Source organism: Lithobates pipiens, unplaced genomic scaffold, assembly GCF_037356315.1.
Source record: "Lithobates pipiens isolate NorthernLeopardFrog02 unplaced genomic scaffold, aLitPip1_a1.2 Scaffold_27, whole genome shotgun sequence".
Taxonomy (NCBI): Eukaryota; Metazoa; Chordata; class Amphibia; order Anura; family Ranidae; genus Lithobates; species Lithobates pipiens.
The window spans coordinates 75749400-75770323 of record NW_027507788.1 but is presented as its reverse complement, the minus strand read 5'-3'; the positions used below and the strand labels follow the sequence as shown (position 1 = coordinate 75770323).

The window sequence follows — 20924 nt, the reverse complement described above, 5'->3', positions numbered from 1 at the left end:
ACACTAACAAGTCAGGAAAGTACAAATACCCCCCAAATGACCCCTTTTTACAAAGTAGACATCCCAAGGTATTAAGTAAGTAGCATGGTGAGTTTTTTTAAGTTGTCATTTTTTCCCACAATTCTTTGCAAAATGAAGATTTTAGTAAAAAAAAAAAAAAAAATTGTCATATCAGGTTATTTCTCACACACAGCATATGCATACAACAAATGACACCACAAAATACATTCTGCTACTCTTCCCGAGTACGGCGATACCACATGTGTGAGACTTTTACACAGCCTGGCCACATACAGAGCACCAACATTGATGTAGTACCTTCAGACGTTCTACGAGCAAAAATGACGCATCTCATTTCTCAACCACCTATTACACTTTTGAAGTCCCTGGAGTACCAGGACAATGGAATTTCCCATAAAATGACCCCATTTTGGAAAGCAAACACCCCAACGTATAATCTGTGAGGCATAATGAGTCTTTTGAATGGTTAATTTTTTTCCAGAAGTTTTTGGAATATGTGGAAAAAAATTAAAACGCATTTTTTTTTTTTTTTTTACACAAAATTGCCAATTTAGAAGATATTTCTAACACATAGCATGTATATAGCAAAAATTACACCCCCAAAATACATTCTGCTACTCCTCCCGAGTATGGCGATACCACATGTGTAGGACTTTTACACAGCCTGGCCACATAGAGAGGCCGAACATTGAAGTAGTACGTTCAGGCGTTCTAGGAGCATAAATGACACATCTCATTTCATTCCTACCCATCACACTTTTGAAGGTCCTGGACCACAGGACAGTGAAATTACCCACAAAATGACCCCATTTTGGTATGCAAACACCCCAACGTATATTCTATGAGACATGGGCTGCAAATAGGTACTCGGGTACTCTGATGGCCTGGTGACAGGTACTCGGGTGCTCTGATGGCCTGGTGACAGGTACTCGGGTGCTCTGATGGCCTGGTGACAGGTACTCGGGTGCTCTGATGGCCTGGTGACAGGTACTCGGGTGCTCTGATGGCCTGGTGACAGGTACTCGGGTGCTCTGATGGCCTGGTGACAGGTACTCGGGTGCTCTGATGGCCTGGTGACAGGTACTCGGGTGCTCTGATGGCCTGGTGACAGGTACTCGGGTGCTCTGATGGCCTGGTGACAAGTTGTCACAGATGTTTTTGATTTTTCTGATCCATATTGGAGAGTTTCAGTTGATCACTGCTATAGGCAGTATTTTACAGTAGCTCGCAAAAGCGAGTACACTCCTCACATTTTTGTAAATATTTTATCTATTCATGTGACAACACTGAAGAAATACACTTTGCTACAATGTAAAGTAGTGATTGTACAGCTTGTATAACAGTGTCCTCTTTCACTTCTCCATAGCGACATCACAGAGCTGGTGGATGGTAGAGACCTTGCGCTCCTCCACCACCTGTTTGATGATGCCCCACAGGTGCTCACTAGGGTTTATGTCTGGAGACATGCTTGGCCAGTCAATCATCTCTACCCTCAGCTTCTTTAGCAAGGCAGTGGTCATCTTGGAGGTGTGTTTGGGGTTATGTTGGAATACTGCCCTGCGGCCCAGTCTCCGAAGGGAGGGGATCATGCTTTGCTTCAGTATGTCACAGTACATGTTGGCATTCATGGTTCCCTCAATGAACTGTAGCTCCCCAGTAAAGACAGCACTCATGCAGCCCCAAACCATGACACTCCCACCACCATACTTGACTGCAATGCCGTGTGCACACGACGGGACTTTCTGGCAGACGGAATCAGTCCATCGGACAATCCGATCGTGTGTGGGCTAATCAGATATTTTTTAAACGAAAAACTCCGAAGGACCTAGAAATAGAACATGTTTCAAATTTGTCTGACGGACTCAATTCCTATCAGGAAAACCGTTTATCTGTATGCTGGTCCGACTGAGCAAATACGACGCAAGGGAAGCTATTGAACTTCCTTTTTGATTCTCGTCTTACGTCATCGCGTTCAAAACGAACGCACTTTCAAACAGACTTAGTCCGTTTGTGTGTGGGCAAGTCCGTAAGTTTGGAAGGTCCATCGGAACTCTGCCAAAAGTCTGTCGGGAAGACCATCTGTCCTAGTCTGATGGAAAGTCCGGTCGTGTGTACGTGGTATAAGACACATTTGTCTTTGTACGCCTCACTTGGTTGTCGCCACACACGCTTGACACCATCTGAACCAAATACGTTTATGTTGGTCTCATCAGACCATAAGACATGGTTCCAGTAATCCCTGTCCTTAGTCCGCTTGTCTTCAGCAAACGGTTTTCAGTCTTCCTTGTGCATCATCTTTAAAAGAGACTTCCCTCTGGGATGACAGCCATGCAAACCAATTTGATGCAGTGTGCGGCGTATGGTCTGAGCACTGACATGCTGACCTCCACCCCTTCAACCTCTGGATACGACGCCGAGCATGCATATTCAACTTCTTAGGTCAACCATGGCAAGGCCTGTTCTGAGTGGAACCTGTCCTGTTAAACTGCTGTATGGTCTTAGCCGCCATGCAGTAGCTCAGATTCAAGGTCTAGGCAAACTTCTTATAGCCTATACCATCTTTATGTAGAGAAACAATTATTTTTTTCAGATCCTCAGAGAATTCTTTGCCATGAGGTGCCATGTTGAGCTTCCAGTGACCAGTATGAGAGAGTGAGAGCGACAACAGAGAGAGAGCTTCCTAACCAGACCAATTATGCTCTCACATTTTGAATGACAATTACTTAAGTCATGTAAGTCATGCAACACTGAACCCATATGAGATTTATGTCATTTTTTTCACACAAATAGAGCTTTCTTTTGGTGGTATTTAATCACCTGGTTTTTCTTGGGGGGGGGTGCGCTATGAATAAAAAAAGATTGAAAAAAAAAATGCATTTTTCTTTCTTTTGGTTATAAAATAATGCAATTTTTCTTCATAAATGTTGGCCAAAATTTATAATGCTGTATATCTTTGGTAAAAAAAAAAACTAAAATCGATGTATATTATTTGGTCTTTGTGAAAGTTAACCGCTTAAGGATCGCCTCCTGCACATTTACGTCGGCAGAATGGCACGGCTGGGCACACCAACGTACAGGTACGTTGCTCTTTAAGTGTCCAGCCGTGGCGGTCCAGAGCTCTTTGACCATGGCTGCGGGACCCACGGACCCGATCACCACTGGTGTCCCGCGATTGGGTCACAGAGCTGAAGAACGGGGAGAGGTTTGTTTACACATACCTCTCCCCGTGCTTCCTAGTGTGGCTGTCACTGATCGTCTGTTCCCTGTTATAGGGAAAGACGATCAGTGACGTCACATGCCAAGCCATGCCCCCAACAGTAAAAAAAAAAAAAATACACACGTCACACTTAACCCCTCCCCGCCCCCTAGTGGTTAACCCCTTCACTGCCAGTGTGATTTACAAAGGGATCAGTGCATTTAAATAGCACTGATTGCTGTATAAATGACAATGATCCCAAAATTGTCCGATGTGTCCGCCATAATGTAGCAGTGTAGCAGTCACACACACAAAAAAAAAAAAAAAAAAAAAAATCGCTGATCGCCACCATTACTAGTAAAAAAAAAAAAAAAAAAAAATATTAATAAAAATGCTATAAAACTATCCCCTATTTTGTAAATGCTATAAATTTTGCGCAAAACAATCAATAATCGCTAATTGCGATTTTTTTTTTTACCAAAAACATGTAGAATACGCATCGGCCTAAACTGAGGAAAATTTTTTTATATATATATTTTTGGGGGATATTTATTAATTATAGCAAAAAGTTAAAAAAAATAGCATTTTTTTTTCAAAATTGTCGCTCTATTTTTGTTTATAGCGCAAAAAATAAAAATCGCAGAGGTGATCAAAAGAAAGCTCTATTTGTGGGGAGAAAAAAGGACGCCAATTGTGTTTGGGAGCCACGTCGCATGACCGTGCAATTGTTAGTTAAAGCGACGCAGTGCCGAATCGCAAAAAGGGGCCTGGTCCTTTGGCTGAAAATTGGTCCGGGGCTTAAGTGGTTAAAGAATCTACAAGCTATGGTGTCAATCACTGAAAATTGAGGACACCTGATCACACCTGATGTACTGACGACCTCTCTCATTTATTGACATTAACAAGCCAGGAAAGTAAAAATACCCCCCAAAATGAGCCCTTTTTGGAAAGTGGACATTCCAAGGTATTTAGTAAGAGGCATGGTGAATTTTTTTAAGTTGTATTTTTTTCTCCACAATCCTTTGCAAAATTAAGTTTTGTTTTTGTTTTGTTTTTCACAAAATTGTCATATTAATAGGTTATTTCTCACACGTAGCAAACGCACACTTGGAACTACACCCCAAAACACATTCTACTACTCCTTCCGAGTATGGCGATGACACTTGTCTAAGACTTTTACACAGCCTACCCACATACAGAGCGCCAACATGCAGGGAGCCCCATCAGGTTTTAGAGCATTACATTTCAAATCTAATCCGATTACCTTTTACACTTATGTGAGGCACTGTAGTAGCATGGATGTGGCATGGATGTGAACTGATGTGGGATGGATGAGCACTGATGTGGCATGAAGATGGCAAAATTTAGTACGGATATGGCAAGGGTGAGCATGGATTCATAAGCCATGGATGAGCATGGATGTGCCATGTAAGAGACATGTATGGGCACAGATCAGTGCTGCGGGCATTTCAGATGCAGCCCACAAGCACTGCTGCACCGGTCCCCTTCTCACACATTGTACCGATCGGTGCGAGGAGAGGGACATGGACATGCTCCGGTTTGTTGACAAGTGATCGCTCCGTCATTGGATGGAGCAATCACCTAGAGTAAGGGCCACTGTTATTGATCCTTTACCACGTTCCGTGATGCGTCACGACCATTCCCAGGTGAGCGATTCTGGGAGGACGTTATTGTATGCCCTCCCCGAGTTATCCGACCACGCTGTAGCCATAATTTGGCTATGGCTCTGTCGGCAAGTCATTAAGTTCACCTTTGTAAAAATAATAATAAATTATTATTATAATAATAAATCTTTTTGCAGATAAAAAAAAATATCTTAGTTAGACTTACCGGTGATGGTATTTCTACAAGCCTTTCAGGACAGCACCTTGGAGAGAGCGCAGCTCCACCTCTTCACAGGAAACACTGCGCGACAACGACCCTTTTAAAAAGCAGCTGCTTCCACTATGCCGTCAGTTGTTAGGCCTCATGCACACGAGACGCAGTTAAACACGCGTTCAGATGCAGTTGGACAGTTTTTTCAACTGCCCCTGAACTCATTCAATGTTGTCCTATGTGTCCATGCACACAGTCTAGTTTTTTTCCGTTTTTATGCAGTTGCGTTTAATCTCGTTTTTTCCAGAAGCAAAAAAATGCGTTCAGAAGCAAAAATTTCCACGTTTCAGACGCAAAACGCGGCAAAACGCTGCTACCGCGTTTAGCCGCGTTTGCGTTTATATGCGTTTTTAAAGGTGACTTTTTTTTTACATTAAAAATCTCAAAAATGATTGCAAATGATGAAAAACCATTAGAAAAATATTTTAAACAATTGCAAGTGGACAATCCACAACTTGTGGCAAGTGACATGGCAGGTGGCAAGTGATGTGGCAAGTGGACAATCCACAACTTGTGGCAAGTGACGTGGCAGGTGAAGTGGCAAGTGATGTGGAAAGTGGACAATCCACAACTTGTGGCAGGTGACGTGGCAAGTGACCTGGCAGGTGACGCAGCAAGTGACCTGGCAGGTGACGTGGCAAGTGGAAAATCAACAACTTGTGGCAGGTGACGTGGCAAGTGACGTGGCAAGTGGACAATCCATAACTTGTGGCAGGTGACGTGGCAAGTGACGTGGCAAGTGGACAATCCACTTGTGGCAGGGGACGTGGCAAGTGACGTGGCAAGTGGACAATCCACTTGTGGCAGGGGACGTGGCAAGTGACGTGGCAAGTGGACAATCCACAACTTGTGTCAGGTGACGTGGCAAGTGGACAATCCACAACTTGTGGCAGGTGATGTGGCAAGTGATGTGGCAAGTGGACAATCCACTTGTGGCAGGTGACGTGGCAGGGGACGTGGCAAGGGACGTGGCAAGTGGACAATCCACAACTTGTGGCAGGTGATGTGGCAAGTGATGTGGCAGGTGATGTGGCAAGTGACATGGCAAGTGGACAATCCACAACTTGTGGCAGGTGGTGATGTGGCTGGTGACGTGGCAAGTGGACAATCCACATCTTGTGGCAGGTGACGTGGCAGGTGACGTGGAAAGTGGTGTGGCAAGTGGACAATCCACAACTTGTGGCAGGTGATGTGGCTGGTGACGTGGCAAGTGGACAATCCACAACTTGTGGCAGGTGGCATGGCAGGTGACGTGGAAAGTGGACAATCCACATCTTGTGGCAAGTGACGTGGCAGGTGATGTGGCAAGTGACGTGGCAAGTAGACAATCCACAACTTGTGGCAGGTGATGTGGCAAGTGATGTGGCAGGTGATGTGGCAAGTGACATGGCAAGTGGACAATCCACAACTTGTGGCAGGTGGTGATGTGGCTGGTGACGTGGCAAGTGGACAATCCACAGCTTGTGGCAGGTGGCATGGCAGATGACGTGGAAAGTGGACAAACCACATCTTGTGGCAAGTGACGTGGCAGCAGACGTGGCAAGTGACGTGGCAAGTGACGTGGCAAGTGGACAATCCAAAACTTGTGGCAGGTGACGTGGCAAGTGACGTGGCAAGTGGACAATCCACAACTTGTGACAGGTGACGTGGCAAGTGACGTGGCAAGTGGACAATCCACAACTTGTGACAGGTGACGTGGCAAGTGATGTGGCAGGTGATGTGGCAAGTCACAAGGCAAGTGGAAATCCACAACTTGTGGCAGGTGATGTGGCTGGTGACGTGGCAAGTGGACAATCCACAACTTGTGGCAGGTGACATGGAAAGTGGACAATCCACATCTTGTGGCAAGTGACGTGGCAGGTGATGTGGCAAGTGGACAATCCACAACTTGTGGCAGGTGATGTGACAAGTGACGTGGCAGGTGATGTGGACAATCCCCAACTTGTGGCAGGTGACGTGGCAAGTGACGTGGCAAGTGGACAATCCACAACTTGTGGCAGGTGACGTGGCAAGTGGACAATCCACAACTTTGACAGGTGACGTGGCAAGTGATGTGGCAAGTGACGTGGCAAGTAGACAATCCACAACTTGTGGCAGGTGATGTGGCAAGTGACGTGGCAGGTGATGTGGCAAGTGACGTGGCAAGTGACGTGGCAAGTGACGTGGCAAGTGACGTGGCAAGTGGACAATCCACAACTTGTGGCAGGTGATGTGGCTGGTGACGTGGCAAGTGGACAATCCACAGCTTGTGGCAGGTGGCATGGCAGATGACGTGGAAAGTGGACAATCCACATCTCGTGGCAAGTGATGTGGCAGGTGATGTGGCAAGTGACGTGGCAAGTGGAAATCCACAACTTGTGGCAGGTGATGTGGCAAGTGGACAATCCAAAACTTGTGGCAGGTGACGTGGCAAGTGACGTGGCAGGTGATGTGGCAAGTCACGTGGCAAGTGGACAATCCACAACTTGTGGCAGGTGACGTGGCAGTTGGACAATCCACAACTTGTGGCAGGTGCCGTGGCAAGTGACACGCTAAATACAAGTACACTGCAGCTCTCACAGCTGCTGCTACTCACTCTGGTCTCACAAAATTGCTGAAATAGTTAATAATACTGGTTTTTTTTGAGCTGGGGAGGGTCTATGATGTTAGCTTAACTAAACGCTTCTAGACGCAAACGCGGTAAAACACTGCTAAATCGCAGTAAAAATCGCGGCAAAACACGCGTTTCTAAACGCCGGTTTCAACATGTGTCCAGCAGCGTTTGCATCTGCGTCTCGTGTGCATGAAGCCTTACCGAGAAATCCTCCGACATGCTGGAAAATATAAGCAGTTGCCAAGCCCTATAATTATACATAATAACCTAGGGAGGGAAGTATGCTGCTGTCCTGAAAGGCTAGTAGAAATACCGTCACCGGTAAGTATAACTAAGGTTTTCTCCCTTCGCCTTTCAGGACAGCACCTTGGGGAGGATAACAGAGAAACTTACTGCACGGTGGGACTACTGCCTGTAAAACCTTCCTACCAAACGATTGGTCTGAGGCTGAAAGCAGGTCCAAGCAGTAGTGCCTTATAAAGGTTGAAAAAATGGACCATGTGGCAGCTTTGCAAAATTTGCTCAGGAGATGCCCCAGCCCTTTCTGCCCATGATGCCACTACTGCTCGAGTCGAATGAGGCAGGATACCTTCTGGAGGTTCCAGACCCAAAGAGGTATATGCCTCTTTAATGGCTTGTTTTAACCATCTTCCGATGGGGCTTTTGGAAGCTTTACATCCCCTGTGGGTACCTTCCATTAAAACAGAGTGAAGATGATTGTCTAAAGTCCTTTGTTATCTCCAGATATTTAAGAAGACACCTCCTGACATTAAGAGTATGGAAGGCTTCTTCCCCTGGACCCGAAAGGTAAAGGGCAAAATGTAGGGAGAATGATTTCCTGTGTACAATGCAAGACTGATGCCACTTTCAGCAGGAAGGCTGGATCTGTCCTTAAGACTACCCTATCCGGTACATATCAAAGGGTTTTTTAATTGATAGAGCTTGTCGCTCAATAATTTTGATTCTACAGGCAGAAGTTACTACCACTGATAAAACAGTTTTGAATGTCAAAAACTTTAACGATGATCCTTCTATAGGTTCAAACGGAGTCTTCATCAGTCCCTGAAGAACTAAAAGATAAATCCCATTTGGGAAAATGAATAGGTCTAGGTTTTACTTTAGCCATAAAAAAATCTGATTATTAAAAAGGTTCCCCTGACAGGGTTCTTTCCAAAATAAAACTGATAAAGCAGCTACCTGCCTCTTGAGCGTACTAGCTGCTAACCCCTTCTCCAATCCTTCTTGAAGAAATTCCAAAACCGAAATTGTACTAAGCAAATTAAAGTTTTTTCTGTAACACCAGGTATTATACACCTTCCAGACTTTGAAATAAATGTCTCTTGTCACTTGTTTCCTACTTGCAAGAAGGGTAGTAATAAGTTTCTTTGATAAGCCCTTCCGTCTTAAGATTTGTTCTTCAGAAACCAGGCTGTTAGATTGAGATAAGCCGGATCTGGATGGAGTATCTGGCCCTGACTCAGCAGATCTGTCCTGATTGGAAACTGCCAAGGAGGTGTCACTGAGAGGTTCATTATGATTGAAAACCAGGGTCTTTTCGGCCAATAAAGGAGCTATTAAGATTAGTTCCATGGATTGCAGCCTGAATTTGGCTAACACCCTTGAAATCAGCGTAAGACAGCTGGAAGTCCCACTTGCAGGCCAACGCATCTATTCAGAGAGCTTGATCCTGCCTCTGAAGGGAGAAGTCTGGTACTTTTGCATTTTCTTGTTTTGCAAAGAGGTCCACCTGAGGGAAACCCCAGCTCCTGGAGATCGTCTCGAATAATTCCTGATTTAGAGACCACTCGGCTTCCCTTATTTCTCTCCCGCTGAGATCTGCCAAGGTGTTCTCCGTACCCTTCAAATGGACTGCGGATAGAGAGGTAAACTTGTTCTCTGCCCATCTCAAGATTTGATAAGCTAGCTCCATCAAAGTTCTGCTTCTTGTGCCCCCTTGCTTTGTTAAATATAATACTGCCGTCATATTGTCAGACAATATTTGGACGTGCTGTTTCACTAGAACTTCCTGGAAGGAGAGAAGGCTTAGGAGAATAGCCTTCAACGCTCTCCAATTTGATGACCTTCTTGCCTCTGGTTTGGATCAAACCCCCTGAACCGTTTGTTGTCCTAGGTGGGATGCCCACCCCCATGCGCTGGCACCTGTGGTCAGTCTTCTGGTTATCGGTAAGGACCAGAGAAGCCCTTTTGAGATGTTTCTTTGGTTTCTCCACCACCAGAGCGATCTTTTAGCTCTTGCCCCAATCCAGAGGTTCCTGGTATGACAAATTCATCAAGATATCCACCTACAGTGGACGAGCATGGAACCTGGCCCACTGTACCGAGTGCTCTCAAAACTGACTGCATCTTCTCTATTTTCTTCCGGGGCAAAAACATTCTCTGTTCTAATGAATCTACTCCGTACCCCAGAAACCTTACCCTTCAAGATGGTATTAGGTTTGACTTTTGAAGGTTGAGAAGCTAACCCAAACTCTTTAGATGTGCTTGAGTTATTTGAAGATTGACTTCTACTTGACCCTTTGAGTCGGCAAACAGTAGCAGTTCCCAAATAGGGCACTTTTGGAATCCCTTTCAGCCTCAGGGGCTCCAAGGCTTACATCATCACCTTCGTGAATACTCAGAGGAAGAAAGGCCGAAGGGTAGAGCTCAGACCTGCAGATGCCAAACCCCCCCAGATTAACTGCAAGATGCAGGAAACTTTGTGATGGGGGGATTAGAGTGCTATTGGAATATGGAGATAGGCATCTCTCGGGTCGATGGAAGCCATGTATCACTTGGGGGTCAGTAAATTCCTCACTGAGAAAATCGTATCCATCCTGAATTTTTTGTATTTTATGGATCGATTCAGAACCTTTAAATTGAGAATCAGACAGAAGTTTCCAGATGTTTTTTTGACCAGAAAAATATGGGAGTAAAACCCTTTCCACCTTTTGGGACCTGGGAGATGACTTTCTGTTGCATTAGCTCTTGTAGAAGAGACTTCATAGCCAGAGCCTTCTCCTGATCCCTTGGCAGGTTTGTGATGTAAAACCGACTTGGGGGACTTTGTGAAAATTCTAGATGATAAACCTGTTTGATTAACCCCAGAACAAATGGACTTCTTGTCGTTTCTTCCTAAACTGGCAAGAAATCCTGAAGTCTCCCGCCTACTGGAGATCGTCATTGTTTTTTAGGGGATTACTCAGGTTTCTAAAAAAGTACCCCACCTCTTCCTCTCTGAGGATTCCAGGGTCTTTTCTGTGTCTGGTCTTTTTCCTTATCGGTTTGTCAAAAAGGACTAACATTTTTCCTCTGCTGCACCACTTTCTTTTTCTGTGGGAAAGCTTTAATTTTTGTCTGCAGTCCTGTCAAGGACAGTCTTCAGTTCTGGCCCGAACATCAGGTCCCCTGAAAAGGGAATTCCACGCAGTTTTACTTTAGAAGCCGAATCCCATGACCAAGTCTTTAGCCAGAGGGCTCTTCTTGCAGAGTTAACAAGTGCTGAGGATCTGGCAGATAGCCTGATAGATTCTGCAGAGGCATCTGCCATATATTTGATGGCCTTAAGCAAAGTAGGGAAGGACTCCAATATATCTTTTCTGGAGGTACCTGCTACCACATGACTCTTGTTGGTCTAGCCAACACTTCAAATTCCTAGCTACAACTGTAGCTGCCATTGCGGGTTTCAGATTGGTTAAAGATGAATCCCAGGCTTTCTTCAGTAGCCCATCTGCCCTCATCATTCACACCTTTGAGAATCCCCATATCCTCAAAGGCTAAATCAGTCTTCGTAGACACTTGTGAAAAGGCAGCATCTATTTTTGTTTTTTATTCCACACAAATTCCTCATTTTCCTCAAAAGGAAACCTCCTTTTAATGGCTTTAGAGAAGAACTGCCCTTTTTCTGGATCCTTCCACTCCTTTTTAAGAGTGTCTGTTAAAACTTTATGCACAGGGAAGACTGTGTTTAATCTCCTCCAGCCCTTGGTACATCTTGTCATGTACTGACAGCTGGGTTTTTTCTTCCTGGATCTCCAGGGTAGTATAAATTGCCTTGAGTAGATCATCCACCTCCTCCAGTGAAAGTTTGTATCTAGATGATCTGGCTTCTTCTTCCTCATCCTCAGAATCAATGGTTGAGGGAGGAATGGTTTCCCTTTCTTCCTCAGACTCACTTTCCACCTGTATGGAAGTGGACGGAGGGAGACTAGACTGAGGGCTCTGTTCTTGGCTGGAACTATGACCACGCTTTTTCACAAGGGAACGCACTGTCCCTAGGGTCTTTGCTAATTATTTTCTTACAGAAGATAAGAGCTTCTTGCACTCCTATGAGGACTCTTTTACTAAATCCGCAATGCAGGATCTGCACAGGGGTTCGGGCCAAGACTTAAAGGGGCATTTTCTCCCTGATGTTTTCTCTGACTTGGCAGTAGCTTTCTGAAACAACAGAAAAAACAAAAAGGTCATTCTTTAGCTATAGCCTCTAAAAAGGAGAATGGATAGCACCCACAGCCAACACTTTAAGTGCCCAGAGTCTCACTCCTTGCTGAACTGCTAATGGAACATTTACACCAAAGCAGACAGCTGTAGGTTTTTGTTTAAACAATAAAAAACACCCAGTGATATACAAGGAAAGAGGCACCGCTGTACCTTTCCTACCTGGGGCTGGCCAGGAAACTGGGCACCTGCATCCGCCATTGCTGCTGACGATTCTTCCTCCATAACGAATGTTGCAGCTGCTGCCTGTGTGTTTTTGAATGGTGTCCTCCATGTGCCAAACAAAAGGAAGTCCTGGCCAGAGGACCCGCCCCTTCCTCCTGCGTTCCAGCAGCCGGAACCAATTGCTGCAACGCCCCACCGGAAGCCTCCGCCCACCGGAACTGGCATCACTCGCCATCCAGGATTCAGCACCGCCATGCCGAGGCCTGGCATGGAACGCTCATTCTGAGCACACCCGCGGCCCCCCGAACACCATGGGCGGAACACCTCCAGCAGCCCATTACTCCTGTGAGCCGGCGAAGGAAGGGACACCGGAATACCCCCCTCTCGTGCGGGAAGGTGCTGGGCTGGTCCAAGCATAAAACTTGAAGGTACTGCCAAAACCCTCTCCTTGGAGAGAGCGCAGCCCCTCTGGTTCCCCAGCAGTGCTTCCACCATGGCAAAGGAAACACTAAAACTGATGGCATGGTGGAAGCAGCTACTTTTAAAAGGGGTGTTGTCACGCAGTGTTTCCTGTGAAGAGGTGGAGCTGCGCTCTCTCCAAGGTGCTGTCCTGAAAGGCGAAGGGAGAAAAACGTGCATTTATTATTTTTTATACTGGGAGCCTGTAAAGCATTGCATCCATGATCAGCAGATCGCTGGTACAATGCAGGTACAATGCAGGGCTCTTGCAGACTGTATAAGCTGTCTGCTCATGCCTTGTAAGAGCAGGCAGTTACACACTGACAGGAAGAATCAATGAACTAACTAGAGAGCTAAACAGTGCCCTGGTAGTTTAAGGACAAGTGCATGAGCACGAAGGGATGGAGCGCTTAAAACAATTTTTTCTCTTATTTAAATTTTTACACTATCCCTTTAAATTTTTTTATTTTTGATCACTTTTATTGCTGTCACAAGGAATGCAAACATCCCTTTTGACAGTAATAGGCAGTGACAGGTACTCTTTATGGAGGGATCTGGGGTCTGTAAGGTCCCCAAATCCCTCCTTTGCTTTTAAAATCATTCAAAACGCCAAGTTTGGCTGTTTTGAATACTATCATACAGCTCAGCTAACACATTCATGCATGGTCGTTCCCTGATTTACCGAATGCAGCAGTTACAACTCAAGCTGCATTCATGCAGTCGTACAAAGCCCTGATTAATTTGTTGTATAGGAATGGCTCTTATCCCTCTGAGGGTGCAGGGATTTTAAAATATTCCTATAAAATATTTCACATCTGTAATAAAAGGCTGCGGGGAACTCCCATCAACCTATCCCTAAATGCACCTTTATGGTTTAATCCACATTTAGCTGAGTTATATAAGGTCTGATGCTCAACACGGGGCAAAATTTGGCTATAAATATTAACTATTGGCCATAAATTTTAACTTATAACTAACTTACTAACTTATTTTTTCTACATGCAACATAAAGACAGAGCAATTTGGCTCACAGAATGTTCACCTTCAGCCTTCTAAACTTGAGAGCTTGTTGATTGACAGGGCTCATACTAAGCTAATCTCAAGATACTACTACCTTTTACTGACCGATTCTTTCCCACGGATAAATAAGATTAGGCGACAGCAGCAATCTGATATACCGAATGTAGGGGATGAGGTCTGGGAGGAGTTCATAAGGTCCCAGCTCTCTGAGGTTATAGCAGCAGGGCATAAGCTTATTCAACTTAAAGGGGTTGTAATGGCAGAAGGTTTCAGTGTGCAGCAGCCCCCCCTCACACTTACCTATGGTCCCTTGCTGTCCAGCAATATATCCACGAGTCCCTCAGTTGTCAGATTCTTCTTTCTGATCGGCTAGCTGACTGATTGCCAGCAGCGGGATCCAATGGCTCCACTTCTGTGCCCCAGCCAACCAGAGGAGAGATGTTTGGGCTCCTTGTCTGAATGGACACGGGGAGCTGTGACTCGGTTTGGGTGCCCCCATAGCAAGTCGCTTGCTGTGGGGGCACTGAACAGGAGGGAGGGGCCAGGAGCACATAAGAGGGACCCGAGAAGAGGAGGATCCAGGCTGCTCTGCGCAAATCCACTGAAACAGATCAGGTATGTTTTTTATTTTTATAGGAAGAAAAGAAAAAGACTTTACATCCCTGCCCGGCATTATAAAATGGGCCATCGCCTGAGCGTCATAGATACTATGTGGCTTCCAGAGACTTTTTCCATATGGTTTGGGATTGTCAAAGGGTATGCAATTTTTGGAGTGAAGTTTGTGTGTTCGTTGAGGAGAAATTGTAATTACCTAATATTTGTACTCCAGCTAGATGCCTATTCAGTGATTTTGAGGAGGCTCTTAAAGAATCACAAAAATCCCTACTTAGGATCCTTTTCTTCTATGCTAAAAAAGCTATTGCATTATTCTGGAAGAAATTTTGATCCCCTAGCCTACAGGTATGGATTGATCCGATTAACAAAGCAAATAATGAACTATGAATTTGTACAGTCAAGAAATGACACATAATTAAGTTGCGAAGTATGAAAGTTCGCTTTATTACACTTTTAAAAGTTATAATGCCCATAGTTGTGTTGCTTTTATATTGTGTATCTAATTTTAAACATTCTGATACATATATACTTATTTTTATGATTTCCTGAATAATTACTCACCTTGATTCTTGGAGCATTTCCTGTCAGCGATACAGGTCTGGGGACTTCTTCCCAGAATTACAGCTATACCATTAGGGAGCTCAATAGGACTGTGCTTTTTGTCCACACTTTCTAAGAAGCACTTCATTTCCAAGCAGGCAAAGCTCATGGATTGAGTGTAATCCACTCACTGATAGAGAGAGAGAGAGAGAGAGAGAGATATTACAGGGCAAGAGAAGAAAAAGCAAACACATTAAAAGCGAAAAGTTTACATTCTAAAGTAACACAACCCATGGTACAATGTGGAGTGATGCTAATTATCTTTATAATCCAAAGACAAAGGGGCTCAAACAAGTTCAGAAGCTAATCATGTAAACCACCACATAATTGCTATGGAGTCTATTTATAAAGGATTCCTTATGCGATTTGCATAATGAATATTTTTTTGGACATTCATCTTACTGCATTTTGTGACATTTTCAAAGACAATTTACCCTATGGGTAATGTAAACAATGGGAGAATCTTGATTGTTATTTGAATGTCTCTTTAATGTTGTATAAAGCTGTCCATGGGTGAATCCTCATTGAAAATGCCAGATGAATATTCTTTGAAAATGGTAAACATGATTCAACCATCACCCTGATAATGAAAGCCTGCCATCATTCACCCCCCCCCCCTTTCCTCTGCCCTTCTCCATTCACATAAAGCTTGGTATTCTTTTTAAAGAATGTAAGGAGTTCTATGAATGGACAAGGGGAGATCCTGTCAGAGTTCCACCACCTCCTCTCCCCTTGGCCATTCACAGAACACCTTATTTTCTGTGAAAAACATGCAAGGCTTTTTGTGAATGAATGAAGAGAGAGGAGGTGGTGGGGATGTGACTGAATCATTTCCCTGACATAGTCGCCTCTCACATCCCCCCCAGCAATAGTACTGTGTGCTCGAGCCAGCTGGCAGCAAGGTATGTTTTTTTTATACTATCCAGCAGCTATCCACACACACCATTCCACACACAGTATACCATCAGGACTATGTTACCTCGCTAATACAGTATCTAAAATAAAATTTTCCCCAGACTTCAGTTTTAGCATGCTTATGCAAGGGCGATACAATTGTGATAGATTTATGATGAATTTCTACTAATTTTAAAGGAGATTACGTAGTGGAAAAGAACGAGAGAATATTACAGAAAATGTTAGCCTGTTCCCTCCAGCATCACACATATATGCAGCATCAAGGAGATGGGTCTTGTTCCATAGCACTGCGCATATATATATATATATATATATATATATATATATATATACACACACACACACCTGTGTTTGTGCTGGAAGCGTGCTCCCAACACAGAGGCTGAGCTGTGACCGACAGCTCCTGGCCTAATACTAATGATCAGAGAGGAACAATCCCTGATCAAATGATCAGTGTGACAGCTTGGCATTGGCAATCACAGCACTCATACCCAGTAACGTCCGTCCTTGCACTTTTATACTCTGAACATTGTATCCTTTTTGTCCTAGCCAGAGAGGAATACAAAAAGAAAAAAAATGTCTGTATGCAGAAAAAAAAATAAAGAAAAAAGGAGCTAGATCAGGGCTTGATTTAAGTTAAAGATGGTTTACAATTCTGGCCATGAGTGCCACGGCCCTCAAAAGAGACCAATAGTGGATTACTTTTGAGGCGATATATTTCCTTCTGGACACCTGTTTTAACCTTTAAATGTTTGCAGGACTGTAACTATATAGGCATTATACATGGTTGCATGTGCAGCCCCATTTACTTGAATGGGCTGTGTTTAGCAGTGTTATCCAAAAAATTTACACGGGGCACCAATTATGGTGTAACTTGTGCATCATCCTGCCAAACTGGTATGCAAAGTTAAAAGGGGCCATTGGAGCACAATAAATTTGCAATTCAACCACATATTTTTTACTGCCCCCCGTCTACAAGTTTAAACAAGACCCAAGGCCTGGTTCATACTGAGCCATCTCTGGGAGTTGCGTTTTGTGTGGGCACAGTAGCCTAGAAAGGCAGCAAAAGGTCCCTGCTCCATTTTTGGAATTGCAGCGCTGACTTTGGATGGATTTCCTCTCACTTCCTGTTGTGGCTATGGTATAGGAAGTGAAGAACAATCTCCCCTATGGAACACAGATGGTAAAAATAAACCTTAAAGTGGCTGTAAACCCCAGATTGTCCCTTTTACCTATAGGTAAACATAGAATAAGGCTTACCTATAGGTAGTGGAAATATCTCCTAAAGGTGCACCATTTAGGAGAGATTTACCTCATGTCACGCGGCTCTGGCCAGTCACATTGCCAGAGCCCACGGCCCCGGAAAGAAGAGGTGCAAAGATGGATGCAGACAGCGCAGGCTTTGTTTGCAGGCGCATACTAGCCCATTATGCTTTTACTTTGCAGGGGGAATAAAAAAAAAATAGAGGAACAGGATTTTTACTTCCTCTTTAAGGCTTACACGGGTTATATCACTCCCTTATGCTATCCAAAATAATAAAAAAAAAGTTTTGCGTTTAGCTCTACTTTAATATTGAAATCCTCTATATGCAGTGTCAGAGCACTGTCTTTTTAACTAGGCGGCAGCTCCATTCTGAGAGAAGAGAGGAAATACAACAAACCAGGAAATATCACAGTACTGAGATAGACCGCATCCCCACATAATTTCCAATTTAAGACAGATAATTCCACTGTATGCACAACCCTATATACAGGGGGCCAGTAGAGAGACCCCATCCCATGATAATACAATCACTCCCACCTAAGCAGCTCTCCTCACACACCTCCTCCGCTGATGTTTCAGCTACGGTACTCACTTCCGCACTTTTCGGCTAGCTAGTGTCACATCTCTTACATCCCGCCACCTCAGGAGTACAGAAGAAACGTTCCGGCTTCTAAATGTCCTGGCGAGTTATAGGGGAAAATCATATCTAATCATATATTTCTGTATTCGCATACTTTACAACTGTTTCTTTCTGGCTACCTAACCTACTTTACTCTTTAAATGATTATTTTCAACATGTAATCTTTATATCAAAGCTGGAACTAAGTGGGGAGCTAAAACTAAATGTTACTGCCTCTAAGTTTGTCTTTTACAATAACTATAGGGCAAGGAGGTAGGTACCTGGACGTGTGCAAGAAATGTGTGGGCAAGATTGTTAGAAGAGAATTGCAAAAAATTTGGTAGCTGAAACAGTTCCCATATACTTCAACAGTAAAGGTCTTTTTTTTTTGGATACAGTTAGGGTGTCCCAGATTGCCTGGGATTATCCCTGAATTAAGTGTTCTTGCATAGCAAGACCACTTACTGTTATATTAAATATATGTTATTATTCTTATTATTGCAATTAAGAATTATTATTATTATATGTGCTATTACTTTGTGGAACGTTTCACCAAATGGTTCACGAAATATTGCCATTTTTGTTGCAAAATTAGTCCCATAGGAATGAATGGCGAAATGTTCAAAATTAGTGTGGGAGATGACAAAAGCTGAGAACCCCATGATCAGCTAAAACATTATGTCCACGCCATAATCAGCCAAAACATTATGTCCACGCCATAATCAACCAAAACATTATGTCCACGCCATAATCAACCAAAACATTATGTCCACGCCATAATCAGCCAAAACATTATGTCCACACCATAATCAGCCAAAACATTATAACCACCCGACGATCAGCCAAAACACTATGACCAGCCCATGATTAGTGATGGACGAACTTCCGACGGGATGTTTTGCGAAGGCGGACCCCATTGACTTTAATGGCAGGCGAACCTTAAAAACCTCCAGGTCATATTTTCAGCCACAAAATACTTACTAGCTGTGCACACATAGTCCTACAACATGGACACTGACATAACAAAAGTATTAAGTGAATCTGGGATCAACAACAACAAGCATTCTTTTTTTATCTGTGAAATTTTGACAATTCAGGAGCGCACGAAGGCCATGGAGGAGAGGCAAGGTCAGGGCAGGCTATGAAGGGGGTGCAGAAGATGGTCAGGGCAGCGCAGTCCTGTGCCAGTGTCCCAGTGTGCCAACATGTGCTTGAGCCCCTCCCTCTGCCCGGCCCTTACCCCCACCTATGCAGGGCTCCACTGCGGTGGTCCGGAGGTGCCAGTCCTGTGCTGATCCTCAGCCATGGTGCTGGCAGTGCCTGCTGATTGGCTTCTCCGCTGCTATTTCCCTCACTGTCTGAAACCAGCACCGTGATAGAGACTGAGCACTGACACCAGCACCGAGATAGAGAGCACTTACACCAGCACCGTGATAGAGAGCACGGAGACCACACCAGCACCGTGACAGAGAGCACTGAGACCACACCAGGACCGAGATAGAGAGCACTGACACCACACCAGCACCGAGATAGAGAGAGAGCACTGACACCAGCACCGAGATAGAGAGCACTGACACCAGCACCGAGATAGAGAGCACTGACACCACTCCAGCACCGTGATAGAGAGCACTGACACCAGCACTGAGATAGAGAGAGAGCACTGACACCAGCATTGAGATAGAGAGAGAGCACTGACACCAGCACCGTGATAGAGAGCACTGAAACCAGCACCGAGATAGAGAGCACTGACACCACACCAGCACCGTGATAGAGAGCACTGACACCAGCACAGAGATAGAGAGAGAGAGCACTGACACCAGCACCGTGATAGAGAGCACTGACCCCAGCACCGTGATAGAGAGAGCACTGACACCAGCACCGTGATAGAGAGCACCGTCACTATCACCGAGATAGAGAACACTGACACCAGCACCGAGTTATAGAGCACTGACACCAGCATCGTGATAGAGAGAGCACTGACACCAGCACCGAGTTAGAGAGCACTAACACCAGCACCTTGATAGAGAGCACTGACACCAGCACCGTGATAGAGAGCACTGACACCAGCACCGAAATAGAGAGCACTGACACCAGCACCGTGATAGAGAGAGCACTGACACCAGCACCGAGTTAGAGAGCACTGACACCAGCACCGTGATAGAGAGCACTGACACCAGCACCGAGATAGAGAGCACTGACACCAGCACCGTGATAGAGAGCACTGACACCAGCACTGTGATAGAGAACACTGACACCAGCACTCAGATAGAGAGAGAGCACTGACACCAGCACAGAGATAGAGAGCACTAACACCAGCACCGCGATAGAGAGCACTGACACCAGCACTGTGATAGAGAGCACTGACACCAGCACTGAGATAGAGAGAGAGCACTGACACCAGTACTGAGATAGAGAGCACTGACACCAGCACTGATACCAGCAACTTGCTGCGGGACCCAAAAATATGACACCGCTCAACCTCTTCAAACAGGAGGGCTACGGGCATATAGTACGGTGTGCTTTTTTTGTACAAGCAAGTGAGCTAAAGGTAGAAAAAAGGTCTGTGTGCTCGATTAAATAAATAATTTATAGAGTTATGCATATACATGGTCTACTGGTCACATGTGTTGAATTCCTCCGAGATCCATGCCTCATTCATTTTTATAAATGTGAAGTAGTCAACACTGTCGTGAGCTAGGCGAGTGCGCTTATCGGTCACGATCCCCCCTGCTGCGCTGAACGTCCTTTCGGACAGGACACTGGACGAGGGGCAAGCCAACAGTTCCATTGCAAATTGGGCAAGCTCTGGCCAGAGGTCAAGCCTGCCCACCCAGTAGTCCAGGGATTCATCACTTCTCAGAGCGTGCGCATCGGCCGTTAACCCAACGTAGTCGGATACCTGTCGGTCTAGGCGTTCCCTGATGCTGGATCCGGATGAGACCTGTCAATGGGTCGGCTGAAAGAATGACCTCATATCAGAAGTCAACAACACATCTTCAAACCGCCCTCTTCTTGCAGGCGCTGTTGGATTGGTACCCACAAATCTTTCTCTGGGAGTGGGAATTGC

The 20924-nt window shown here is 44.9% G+C and overlaps 1 protein-coding gene across 2 annotated transcripts in view; it reads right to left on the bottom strand.

The window, feature by feature from the left end:
- PNKP (polynucleotide kinase 3'-phosphatase) overlaps positions 1-17863 on the bottom strand; it is a 603977-nt gene extending 586114 nt beyond the window's left edge. The window contains exons 1-2 of one of the 2 annotated variants that reach the window (XM_077457083.1): positions 17798-17863; positions 15021-15189 (exon numbers count right to left, since the gene is read on the bottom strand). In XM_077457083.1, the coding sequence (XP_077313209.1) occupies positions 15021-15168 (148 nt within the window). In that variant the 5' untranslated portion in view covers positions 15169-15189; positions 17798-17863. Of the gene's footprint in view, positions 1-15020; positions 15190-17775 lie in introns of both variants that reach the window. The other variant, XM_077457082.1, reaches the window with a different exon arrangement.
- Between the last annotated feature and the right edge of the window lie 3061 nt (positions 17864-20924).